At 43.0% G+C, this 13216-nt stretch overlaps 1 protein-coding gene across 2 annotated transcripts; it reads right to left on the bottom strand.

Annotated features, from left to right (window-relative positions):
• Nucleotides 1–3022: 3022 nt before the first annotated feature.
• ism2b (isthmin 2b) lies at nt 3023–12020 on the bottom strand. 2 transcript variants are annotated; one of them, XM_037244389.1, is made up of 6 exons: nt 11303–12020; nt 7703–7942; nt 6313–6634; nt 4806–4937; nt 4661–4729; nt 3023–4593 (listed from the first exon to the last, which is right to left on the bottom strand). In XM_037244389.1, exons 1-6 carry the CDS (start codon nt 11411–11413, stop codon nt 4076–4078), a joined length of 1392 nt encoding a protein of 463 aa, XP_037100284.1. In that variant the 5' UTR covers nt 11414–12020; the 3' UTR covers nt 3023–4075. The 2 variants fall into 2 exon arrangements, with proteins under 2 accessions (XP_037100284.1, XP_037100283.1); XM_037244388.1 differs by having other exon boundaries at nt 4806–4940; nt 11303–12016.
• Between the last annotated feature and the right edge of the window lie 1196 nt (nt 12021–13216).

The following is a 13216-nucleotide window of genomic DNA, read 5'->3' as shown; positions in this document are numbered from 1 at the left end:
TTTTGAGTGAACCGATTCTAAAGATTCAGTTCACTTAAAAGAACTGGAATGCACATCACTACTGCGAAACCGTCAGAAAAGTTTAAGTTAAGACCTGCTCAATTTTTCTGAACAAAGGAATACAATGGCTTCAACTGCTTGTTGAGCGACGCGTCACGATGACTGCTTTGGCGTACCCTGGAAATTATTGCTTCAATTTCATCCCACAAAATAAAAAAGTGAATTGGCAACCTAAACAAATACCGAATATCGTCCTCAGACCCACTCTGGCGCCGTCTGCTGGCCAGTTAGTGAGATGCCTTCGATGTCGCGTGCTATATTTTATTTCACTTGTAAAATTGGAAAATCGAGCAGTTATTAGACTTAGTCGTTCAATTCAACAAACGATCAAATCAAGCTGTATGTATGAAAATCAATTAACCAGTCGTTTTTCCAGTTCCAATACCTGCGTTATTTCCAATGACCAAAAGTGACACAGACCGAAATATTGCCAAATAGAGCACACCAATATGTACATAATACATTTCACCCCACGCAAGGGCTCTTTCTCCATCTCAGCCGCTGATAATGCAATTACACTCGTCTCCAGCAGTGCTGTAATAATTGAAACGTAATCATTAACATCAACACCTACAGTGATCAGCTAGTTGATGGAAATAAAGGTTGTCACTTGCTACGTCAATGTGGATACAAATTCATTATCGAATTCAATGTGCACTGAATAAACAGTTGTCAAGTTGTAATACACACTCTTACCACAAGAGGCTACTAGAATGTCACTATCCCCCCCCCCCCCTTTTTTTTTAGGCCTTTTCTGAACGGCAAAAGTAATCACTGACTGTCTTGAAATAATCCTGGTAAATGTAGAAAAATAGAACTTTTATTAAGTAAAAATAAAAAAGTGCAGATTATAATTTTATGGCATAAAGCATTTGACTCACAAAATTCTTATTTGCTGCATAATGTTTTCTGAAAAAATGTATTCACTGTCTGTTAATCCATTTTGCTTGCATTCCATTCCATTAAGATAAATACTTTAAATCTTCTGGTTCACAAGCTAGTCACCATCTACATGTACACGTTGTTCATAATAACTCAGCAGTTCATAATTCTTTTGTGAAATTGAGCGAGAAATAGTCTTGCGTAAATGCTGGAGTTGTTTGATGTTGTGACTGGCCTCAAAGTTCCTGGTATGCTTCAACAAAGCTATTATATCGAATTTTATTGGGTAGGGGCGCTGGGGGTCCAAATAAATATCTGCACAATATCACAGATTCCAATCTCCTTTTAGGGTGTTTTTAAGTCGTTTGGATTTAAATTTGATACCATTAGAGGAGGGACTAAGTACCCACGGGCACCATATTGGTGACCCCTTTTTGTCCGAGTTCATTTGATTTTTATTTCGATTTGAGATTTCAAGCCTCGTGACATGTCATAGCGTGTCCGGGCGTGTTGTTTGGCCTACCGCAAGTAAACACAGGATGTAAAGGATTTCAGAATAAAATAGTAATTAGATGACAACACAACCAAGAAAAGGAATATGCGCAGATGTTACGCAATTGAGCTCACACTAGTTGTTTGTGTACAGAAAAAGATTTTTCCGAATATTCTGTGTTTACTGACATTCAGCCAACATGCAAACTAGGATGTGTCCAAGCTGGAAAGTAAAGCAAACGTTGATTCTCTTGAGTTAAAGTTTCAACCTGCGGATCCAGACAAAGCGTCTCAGTGTTTCAAGCTGCCTAAGGAATGGAATAAGTCCAAGACCGCATAATCCACCCGATTTAAAGTCCGCTGGTATTTTTTTGTGTGTGGGCAAATCCAGCAGGTAGAACAGCTCAAATACGTGCGTGGACACACGAGCATTGATGCACTGTGTCTGGTTTGTTTGCAGGCAGTCTGCATGCAGGCAGGGAGGCTCGGGGTGGTGGGGGGTGGGGGGTCTTACTCGTGTGTGTGCCGTTTTTAAACAGGGCCACGCTGTTTGCAGCTCGTAGCGGCCTGCGGTACACCCACAGGAAATCTCGTGTTGCTGCCAGCCACTCAAAGTAAACACATCTGTACACACCCAGCGGCCACCTTTGCTCCACGCAATCATTTATTTATGTGCCCGTTCACAAATACTCACGATAGGACTGATTCTGATCACTGACAACAAACGATGTTTCATGAAGCAAATACGAAGCTTCATTTGCCTATCAGTGTTTTTTTTGTCCTCTCAGTGTATTTCTGGCTGGCAAGACAGTAATTGTTGATTTTCAGTGGTTAGTTACCCTACATTCAACATCATTGCCTTAAATGTGACATTTTCATAAGTCTTAGTTTACGCTAGTGGTCACATTCGTAAAAGTACCTCATATGAGTAGTTTATTTTCACATAAAGCCCCGCTAAATACCTGCGTCTTTACACATCTGTGGTTATTTGTGTGTTTACACTGTGGCTGCAATGTGTCCAACATGTGTTTGGCTCGTTTCCCTCACTACTTTCATTTGCAGCCACCAACTAAGGCCTTCTCTCATTGAGTAAGTAATGGGAGGAATCTAACATTAGTGCACCCCTCTGTTAATTGTGTCCCACTTGTCCAACCTGATGTTCTACTTCTCTCTGCATATGAGGAATTAGAGCATCTATTTGCCTAAGCTTATGGATTTCCATAAGCGTGACCTTCCAATGGTACTTAATCGTCAACAATGCACAACATCGCCGCCATAATCGATCTTTGTGCCACAGTGGCCATTTTTTATGATTTCTCCTAATTGTGTTTGCAGGCAGGCTCAATTGATGTAGCAGAGTTTACACAACGGCTACTCAGACAAGTAGACTTTGTTGAGTTGAGTTATTTTTTCAAATATTTATAAGGGTTAGAAGCCCCATTAGTTCTCATCAAGGAAGACAGCAATATACAAACCACAAGGTCACAGATCATTAAGCGCCCCCCCCCCCCTCCCCAAAAGGCATCTGTTCCACTTTCTTGAACGTCAGCATTGGAGTGTAAAAAGAAAAAATGTCTCAAATAGTATGATGGATGCAATATCTTTTTTTTATATATATTTCTTCAGCATGATTGTAACAACAAGAGCATTGCAGTACAACATAAACGCAGGATGCTGCTGGATGTAGCAATGCAAATTATTATTATTTTTTTTTTAAATGTGGTGCGTCAGTCCAACAGCTGCACCATGTTTGAAAGCTTTAAAAAAAAAAAAAAAACGAGAGCGATCAGACAAATAAATACTGTACAAGACCAAAGATGTCGAACTAGATTCAGAAAGCACAAAAAATTGACACTTGATCGGGTCATCTTCGCATCATCTGTTAATCCATAAATCTTTTGCATTTTTTTACAGTACATACCTTAAATAAAGTGCCTTCCGTTCAAATCAGTTCCTGAAGAAAAAACAAGGGGATTTGGAGCCAGCATGGATACAAGCCGATCAGAACCATTCCACCATTATTTAGCTGAACTATAATGTATGTTTTTGTTTTAACAGGAACAGGAACACTCTTGAACGCAAAGCATCATCTTTTCTTCAATTCTGTTCTGGATGACCCACGCCTGACACTACCCTGCTTCGTACCAGGCCCAACTGTCGAGGTAAACTGACGACATCTTTTTTTTTTTTTTCCAATGGCGGTTACTTTTGGAGTCCCCCTGAGAACATGGTAGAGACACAAACACAAACAGAAGCACGGGAGTTTCGTCTCGTACACGCGCACCATAGAGACGAAGGAGCTTGGATGTACGCCGGCACCAAACATTAACTTTCAACTCTTTGGCACCCACCTCAACTTTTTCTTCTGGCTCTTAAAAGAAATCGATGGCCGAGGGAGGGGGGGGGGGGGGGACAAAATCTTGCCACCATTCTTAAAAAGCACAGTTTTGAGCGACACACTTAACTCCTGATTCCAAGTGATTTCAAAATGTAAGATGCCATTTCATTGCCACTTCATTGGAGCCTGTTGTGAGAAGATTGGGGGAAGGTAATTCTCTTGGTAATGCATGATAAATGGCTGCCGCATGCTCGGGACAAAACAGTACATGACGTTTTAAAAGTCGGCTGACATTCAGCTCCGTCAGTACTCCCTGGCCTCCTCCAATTCATTCATGAACACATCTTCATGGGGGTTCTCCGGACACTTGAGGCCGTTATTGGGGGGTCGCACGGCGTGGAAACGGCTCCAGTCTCCCTTACACAGGATCCAAGGCAGCACGTCCACTTTGAAGTGCAGCTCCGGCGAGAACTCGGTGCTGATTAGATTAGGCATGCCGGCGCCTTTCCCCCTGGTGATGAGCCGCCCGCGGTCGTCGTAGCAACAGTGCTGCGCCGCCAACGTGGACGAATCGCCGGAGAGCGCCGAGCGGATGCAGCCTCGGGCCGACGGCTTGTAGATGTCCAGGCGCTCCTTGGGGCCGCTGGCGTCGCGCCATCGGAACGTCCGTCCGTGAGAGTCGTCGTGGATGCTCACCACCGTGTACGCCACCTCCGAGGGGAAGGAGCAAGGGCAGTTGGGCAGCTCCAGGAACACCTGGCGGAGGTACCTCTGGAGAAAGTCGCTCTTGCAGTTGAGCCACTTTTCACAGCTGTCCACATCTGCAGCAGAGATGACACCATTTGATGAAGGCTGTTGAAATGTGCGCAAAAGGTAAACAAGACCGACCTGCTCCAAATGGCTCCGTGCCGTTCTCCATGTCGAAAGGAAAAGGTTCCACCACACTGTTGTCTTCACCTGTGCGGAGAACGAGCAGTGATCGGGGTTGAACATACTCAAAATGTCCACCGTTAGTTATTTTATGTTATCTCACCTGGACAAGGTTCCAGGTCACACTTTGAGGCTTCTGTCAGCGTGCAAGAGTAGCCGCAGGACTTTGTCCTCTTCTTCTCACCGGGTCCGCATGTGACCGAACACGGTGACCAGGGAGTCCACTCGTCAGTCTCTGCTGGAGTCACAAACAAAAAAAAGTCAGAAAAACAGTAGCTGTGCTTCCCCGCCATCCTTTGGACTGCATTTGAGGTTTGAATATAATTGACATGTTGACAAGAGCGTATTCGAAGATGAGAGCAGCTTGGCAGTGACAAACAACAATCTTCAAAAGGTTTTATGGGGATCATGAACCCAAACATTTTCAAATTGTCTCGTGCGTTGAACTCAACGTGCACTTGAGGATTTTCGGCGAGCCTGTGTCATTCCATAGAAGTGACCATTTTCTCTTGATCTAACCTTTCCCATCCCGAGCCAAATTCTTTTCGAGAGGCCTGAAGTGAAATTAGAGAGAGAAGCTGTGCTGCGGCTCTCCACGTCTGCACCACGTTTTCTTGCGGCGTTAATAACACTGAAAACAAGCCACTCGTGATTAAAGGCGAAGCGGCTGCAGAAATACCAGCTCGGGTGTAGCACGCAAACCAATTTGACTTTGTGGGCGTTGCCACCTCGCCATGTGGCCGTACGGGAATGAGGTCTCAGGAGCGTCTTAATTACAGAAGAAGCTATGGCAGGCATCCTTGATTTATATGCGCCGAGTCTTTAGAAGTGACCACTTAATGGGCATTGTTGCCTCTGGCTGGCATATTGTGCGTGTGTCGTCACAACCAGGGGAAATGTTTACAGTCAAAACATGTTTTTTCCGGTACCTGCTTCAGCCAGAAACAATTTGAAAACTTTCCCCGCTATTCGCGAGTCGCTTCTTTCTTTTAACGATATATTCGACGCCTCTTTTCCTAAAGTGTGGCAATTGTTTAAGCTGACACAACATTTTCAGATGAGGCAAAACAGAGAGGGGAAGATAGTTGTAGAAGTTATGTGGAACCCTGAACCCCCCCCCCACCTTTGGAAATTCTTGAACTGAGCCGCTGAGGGCAGCGAGGGCCGTTGGGATGTTGGGGGAGCCCGTGGGGACCCGGGCGAGGATGAAAGGCCCATCGGAATGGCCCCTGTCAGTCTGCGTTCCCAATGTGCCCTCTAATTGTCCACAAGCAGAGGACTGTTTTGTGTCCGAGAACAGTGGCCGCCTCACGCTGCCATTAGCGAGCGCATCGGAGCCATCTTCAAAAGACGACCATCGCAACCAGTGTCGACTTCAAAGCGGCCAGAAGCCGCAATGTTTGGACGGTCGAGTGCTCGTCCTGCCTCGCACGCCGCACATTGTTTGCTGTTCTGGGACCGTTTGACATGCAGCCTTCCGAAAACCGCTTTGTTGTTTGACATCGCTTCCCATTATCGCTTCTCCATTGTCCAAGATCAAATTCCCCAAATTTGCCCTTTTGCATTTCTTTTTTCTTGGATCAAACCTCATTGAGAAGGCAAATGCTTACCATAGTAGGTCTGTACTGGATCCCAGCCTTCGTTCCAGTAATTACCCCAATCGCCACCGACTCCGCTGAGCGAGGGCTCCTCGCTGCCGTAGAGAGAATAATCTTCCTCTTCTTCCTCACCGATTTCTTCCACGGTTGAGCGACTGTTGCTTTCCTCGCCCGAGTCGGTGTAACTCCAGAAAAGAGGCCAGAAAAGCTTCTTCCCTCCCAGCCAGTCTACTGAGGAAGAAGGCGAGGAGGAAGACGATGGAATCCAGTCGTTATCCGAGGCCAGGTCCATCTCGACCTCCATCTGAGGGTCATCCACCACCTCGATGGTGACCTGCGTTTCAGCAGCACATGCACTCAGTGGGTCAATATCACTTTCGTCATGAAAATGAAGCAGACTTAAAAATGGATCGTGTAAACAACTGTGTCAAACTCAAGGCCCGGGGGCCCTGATACGGCCCGCCACATCATTTCATGTGGCCCGCGAAGACAAATTGTGCATCAAATTCGTGTGTCATTACTAGAATTGCAAATTGTCTTCAATTTTTATAGCATTTTTTTTAATATTTGACCAGTTTTTACTCGTCTGATTTGAAAACGAGTTATTTGTCAGTTTGTTTTGTAGCTTTTACTGTATATAATAGGAGGTGCTCATACATTTATCATAATGGCCCTCCGAAAGAAGCTATGACTACTATGCGGCCCGTGAAAAAAATGAGTTTGACACCCCTGGTGTAAACTGTAAAAACAAAATCCCATAGGCTTTTATTGTCCACAAGTTATTTGTTAAATCGAGTCATTTTTATCATGCATAGAACCGCTTCTATGGATCGTTGACATTGCTGTCCACCCTGTCATTATGGAGTCACTCACTGCTTTACCACCAGCAATTTGCAGCTTTTGCAACTTTCCACTCATATTTCAGAATCTTTTGGATCATATCCCTTACTCTGTCATAATGAAATACCTATTGCTATATCACGATGCATTCAGGAACTCAAACTATTTAATAATCAGTTGAAATTGTTTTGCCGGAACATTAAAGCGCATCAGTGACTGTTTAGCTTCACCTGTTACGAAGTCGTCACAAGAAATGAAGCGTCTAATGACGCCACTGATGACGATATCGCCTTGGATGTTCACAAGCCAGCCAGACGTGAGCCTTTAGGCACGACCGATAAACCTCTCGAGGAGAGAATGTGAGCATTTGTTCCAGGCAACTCTCTCTCATTACCTCAATGAGTCATCGGTGCGCTTGGAAGGAGTCAAGGGGAAGTCACTTTTTGGGTTCAATGTTATTTTATAGTCAAAAAAACGATGAATGGGATCTGTGCTACTTGATTAGGTGCGCTCAATTCTCTACGTTCATTGTGCTTGACGTCAACAAATTCACTTCACTCACCTGTATGTTCGGGTTCTGCGAGTTCAAATCGGCATTAGATAAGTCTGGGAAGTTCTTCAGATCCAGGATGAAGGGTTTCGTCTCCTCCTCGGGTTCTGGCTGAGGAAGTACTCCAACCGAGCGGTGCTGAGGGTGGTTCCACTTTCTTTGATGGCTGTGGGGGTCCGGCACACTTTGCACCTGGTTCTGCTTCTCCAAGGCGTCCGGGTCATACTGGAGCCCAGCGCTGTGGCCGTGACCCTGATTGCATAGGAGAGGCGTCTGGGTGAAACGTGTCGTTTCAATCATGATTCATTTTCATCACATCACTATTTCATTTCAGAAGAAATGCGAAAAATGCCTCTGCAGATTGTTCAGAAGAGACTCCGAGGCATCCGTCTCACCGGCCAAGTGACTAACCGGCCTTCGTGTATTTCATTCTCTTTTTTTTTTTTTTTTTCCCACAACAGTCATGGCATCCAGGCCATGGACAAAGAGGGGTCTGTGCCAGAAAGATCCTCTTTTAGCTTTAATGAGAGGGCCTGGGAGGCGTGAGACCCCTGCGCTTGTGTATGTGCCCGCGGCTAGGGGCACTACGCCAACCACTTATTTTAACCTTACTGGAAGAATGCGACGACAAAAATAGAATCAATGTAAATAATAATCACAATATCCCACGGATTCATTGACGCTGTACAGTATTGAAAAAGTAAACAAACTGATATATTACATTTGCTAAAAGTCTAACAAACTTTGGATCTGTGTCATTGTGAGCACATTAAACTGACCTAAACATATGAGAGAAGTGGAATTTGAAGATTGTGCCAGCTTGTGGCCTATATAGAGCGCTGGTAGTTGAGGAGGGGGCTACCAGAGGAAATGTCTGCATTAATGACCCAATGGCTAATGATTTACAGTTATGGCATCCAGAACAGGACGTACTTTCTACTCGGTGACTGTGATTGTCCCATAAAGAAGTTATGTGGAGGGTCAAATGCAAGCGTGAACAAAAAAAAGCCTCAAGCTTGTCAAGCATGAGGAATGACACGTCAACAGAAGCCGCTGGTCGACAATGTAGTTTTCTCTAACATAAATGGCTCATCTTGGAAAAATAAATAAAGCGGTGCCACCTAGTCGCTGTCTCTAGCGGTGTTGGTGCAGGCCGGCGGTTCTAAGAAAGGGCGGTCTGCGCTGTTGTGGGAATGTTCACAGACAACTTGAATCATGGCTTTTCTCATTCCCTTTAAATGCTATTTATAGTCTCGATGCAAGTAGAAAAATAAAAAAAATTAAATGAGGAAAAAAAAGAAAACGGAATAATAGATACAAAAAAAAGAATACAAAAACTAATGCAAACGTCCATGTCTATTCAAGCAGGTGTGTCTTTCACCCACACTGATGTAAGGCAGCTACAAATTCCGTTCTCATTGGAACACGAGTAATTATTTGCTGACCAATCAGCTAACAATTGCAACCGTACATGAGTAGTTGTACAAATCAAGGCCGCCTTTCAAGCAAACACCTGGCACTCTGCAAATGTAACTCCCTCTGGTCACCACTGGGGGGGGGGGGGAAATACAGTAATTTACTTTCCGGTTATTAACAATGCATCAGTGTCAAATCCATCCACTCACACGCCTTTTATATATTCACACGTGTGCCCTTACAACAACGACGTAGTCACATGTGAGTCTGCATTTTTTCACATCTTGCTCATCTCATCCAGCTACACATCTGGATCCTGTGTTCTTTTACGTTGTATATCATCCTCTTCCTCCCCCTCGTCTTCTGTGATCCTGCTCTCATCCTCCTCCTCCTTCTCCATTCTGATCAAAGGCCCAAAGGCTGACGGCATGCGGTGTGTTTAACAGGATCGCCGTATGGATGCAGTCGGGGACCTCTGCCTGGCCCCAAGACAGCGTCTACCCTCGCACAAACATTGTTGAGAGATTCAGGCATAAGTGGGAAAACTACTCACATTCCGTACGTAAGAAAGACACTGAGTTTTTTATAACTATGGTAGGTGACTCAGTAATGAGAGTCGTTTTTTGCAGGGGATAAAGAATATATGCCTGTGAGTATTGTTATGTCTACACGTGTTGCTGCACCGTCTGTTCAAATATTTGTTCCTTAAAGGGTGGAGAACAAGATCACATAAATGCTTTGTTAGCCTGTCTGTTGTGTTTCCCATTATGTGTTAGCATTAAGCTATCGGAGTTTTTTTAATACACCCATTTTTAGTTTGAGAGGAAACTAACTAGGGGATGGCATTAAAGGTCTTGAAGCTTCTTTTATTAAATGAATTCTGGCTTTGTGTAACATTCACAGAAATTCATATGCTGACGTACTCGGGTCAGAAAAAGGAAGTGAAGATGGGTTGAGTCTGGCAAACGTTGAGGTGAGCGATAAAGTTGGAACCTTGAAGGGTGTGGAGAAGGCGAGCAATGACGCAGTTCTGATTTATGTGTATGAACATATCAAAGGCTTCTACTTGGCTCTTTCCAAGCCATTACAAAAGAACAATAAACGATAACCCCCCCTTTGATCGCCATTTTTTACAAGAGGGCAAAAAGTGAAAACAAACGGATGGTAGAATCAGGGGTGAGGTCGTAGAGGTCAGGATGGGAAAACAGACAAGGCCAACAGATCGCAATATTCCACTCAACACGCCTCCTTTTGTGTGATATGTGTGTGGGGGGAAGCCCAAAACAGGAAATTCCGCATTAACACAAAAAAAGGCTAACGTAAACAATCAGATGAATGACACTTGACCCGAGGTGCAGTGTGACAGATTTAGAGAGCTCGCCTTATTCTGGTTACATAAGCAATCATTAATGGGATCCCTCTTTACTCAGTTTCCCCTCTACCCTTTACTAATCTCTCCATCCAGCACTTACGGATCGTAATGAAGGTACAACTGCTATTTTTTTTTTTTTTTGGGGGGAGCCAACTGAGCATCCATAGGAGGCCACACAAGAAGGAGCGTCAGCTGAACCCTGACACAAACAGACTTTGATCCACGTGCAACAAAAATATGCTCTCAAGGGGTGTCATACTAAAACTGATGTGTTTTTATGTGGGCAAAAAAAGAATGATGCATTTGTTATGATCGAGACATGGCAAACTTTACTGTACAAGGTAAGAGACGAGGAAGCGTGAAAGAAATTAGTGGGCTGTGAAGGAATATTTTAGTGGGGCTAATTTTAAACATTTTGGTAGTATTATTATTGGTGTTAATAAATGAATTTCCCCATTGTGGATTGTACTTACATGCTTGGATGGAGGGATGGCTAGATCAATATCAGTGTAACAATTTTTCAAAATTATTTTTTGTGACAAATTAATATTATTGTATATATTAAAGATAAATTATTAATTTATTATATAGATTTGTATTCATCTATGCCAGAGACTTGTGATTATTCTAATTCAACACAAAGAATGCAAATAAGTACCTAAACCAATAAAGAATTCACAAAAAATAATGATCAAGAATTTGATAATCGATTAGTTGTTGATTATTCATTGCACCTCAAATAAATAAATAAATTTCCACCAACATTCACATTTCACTTATTTTAATTGATACAAGTTAAAAAAAAAAAAAAGGGTCGAGCATACCTTGTGAGCAGAATTTCTGTGTCTGCTTGGGAATCCCGTGGCCAAGCTAAGCAGCAGCATGGAGAACATGACAAGCGACATCTGAAGTCTCCTCACCATCTCCTGACGCATCTTCTTCAAAGTTCTCGTGTCCCAACAGTTGGTTTTTGGAAGCCTCTCTCTATTTCTAAGCTTGGTGTGCGTAAATTGTCTGACACTCGCCACAATTTTCAAGATAAATGGGAGTTTCAAGCGAGCCAAAAGTGTGGCACTTGAAGATGCGCACGCGTGCTATCCATATGTGTCACCAGCTGCGTGTGCGTGTGGCGGATGCAGCTCAACGCCTCTCTGCCCCATAAAACCACGAAGCTTTGGCACGGCTGGCTTTAAGTAGGAGCACAAAGGAGCCAGATAACCCCACGCAGAAATCTCCCCGTCCGCACCGGCGACCGCTTATTCAACTACTTTAAACCGTGAGTCACTCCGTCGTGGGTGGGTGGGTGTTTTCTTCCGATGCACGGACATCTGGAGCGCATGGTTTGGAGCTCGTCTACGTAAATTGTCTGATGCGTGAATCCATTATATAGTTGAAGTTCATCCGCTGGCGCGCTTCGAGTGAATGTGCGCGTCTGTTTGTGCGCGCGCCGCCCAGCCCAGCCATCCGGTGTCGGTAAACGTGCCTTTTTACGCACGCAGTTTTACTGGGCCCAAGCTGTGGGAGTTGGGGGTGGGAACCGTCAATGCTCATTGCAAACAGCTGTGTGTGTGTTTGTGTGCGCGCGCGCGCGTTCGTGCGCGGTGCGTAGAAACAAAGTACAATTATTTCGTTACTTAAGTAGATTTCAGCAAATTGATCAGGTTTCTGTTCTTATCTTTATGATTTTACTTGTACTCCCTACATTTGTAAAAAAATAAATAAATTACACTACTTGGTCAGAATAGATTATTATCTTGAAAAAGTTACTTTACTGATTACTTGATTTCAAAAGTAACTAAAAAATAAAGGCCAAAATGTCGGCTGGATTAGATAAATGAGGCTACATTCAAATCTTGCAAGCGGTTTTTTAAACCTTAAAAATACTCCAGAGATGTTTAAAATGGTGCATTTTGTTATTTTGGTGCATTTGCATTATTTCGTTACTTAAGGAGATTTCAGCAAATTGATCAGGTTTCTGTACTTTATGATTTTACTTGTACTCCCTACATTTGTAAAAAAAAAATTTTACACTACTTGGTCAGAGTAAATTATCTTGAAAAAGTTGCTTTCCTGATTACTTGATTTCAAAAGTAACTAAAAAATAAAGGCCAAAATGTCGGCTGGATTAGATAAATGAGGCTACATTCAAATCTTGCAAGCGGTTTTTTAAACCTTAAAAATACTCCAGAGATGTTTAAAATGGTGCATTTTGTTATTTTGGTGCATTTGCATTATTTCGTTACTTAAGGAGATTTCAGCAAATTGATCAGGTTTCTGTACTTTATGATTTTACTTGTACTCCCTACATTTGTAAAAAAATTTTTTACACTACTTGGTCAGAGTAAATTATCTTGAAAAAGTTACTTTCCTGATTACTTGATTTCAAAAGTTACTAAAAAAACAGAAGCCAAAATGTCAGCTGGATTAGATAAATGACATTCAAATCTTGCAAGCGTTTTTTTAAACCTTAAAAATGCTCCAGAGATGTTTGAAATGGTGCAGTATTTATAATTGCAAAAGTCTATATGCCTATTTTTCTTCAATGAAGACATTTAGAGGAATTGTTTTGTATTCTATTTCCCCATTTTAATTTTAAAAGAAAATCTCAAGTATTCTTGGTTGACTTGATGTGTAATGACACTTAACCATCAAATTATTGGCATTCTCAAACAGAGCCTTGGCAAGGGACAAAAAGTTAATTCTAGTTTGACAAATCCAACAAGGGGATATTTGCAGTT

This window comes from Syngnathus acus, chromosome 24, assembly GCF_901709675.1.
Source record: "Syngnathus acus chromosome 24, fSynAcu1.2, whole genome shotgun sequence".
Classification (NCBI taxonomy): Eukaryota; Metazoa; Chordata; class Actinopteri; order Syngnathiformes; family Syngnathidae; genus Syngnathus; species Syngnathus acus.
The sequence above is the reverse complement of the archived record's forward strand: the minus strand, read 5'-3'. Positions and strand labels throughout refer to the sequence as shown.

Excerpts from the sequence above, each read along its gene's own strand:
- ism2b (XM_037244388.1), bottom strand. The coding sequence starts at position 11,413 with ATGCGTCAGGAGATGGTGAGGAGACTTCAGATGTCGCTTGTCATGTTC. Across the intron at positions 6,635-7,702 it reads CGCAGAACCCGAACATACAG|GTCACCATCGAGGTGGTGGA; the intron begins GTGAGTGAAGTG and ends GCTGAAACGCAG. Across the intron at positions 4,730-4,805 it reads TGACCTGGAACCTTGTCCAG|GTGAAGACAACAGTGTGGTG; the intron begins GTGAGATAACAT and ends TTCTCCGCACAG.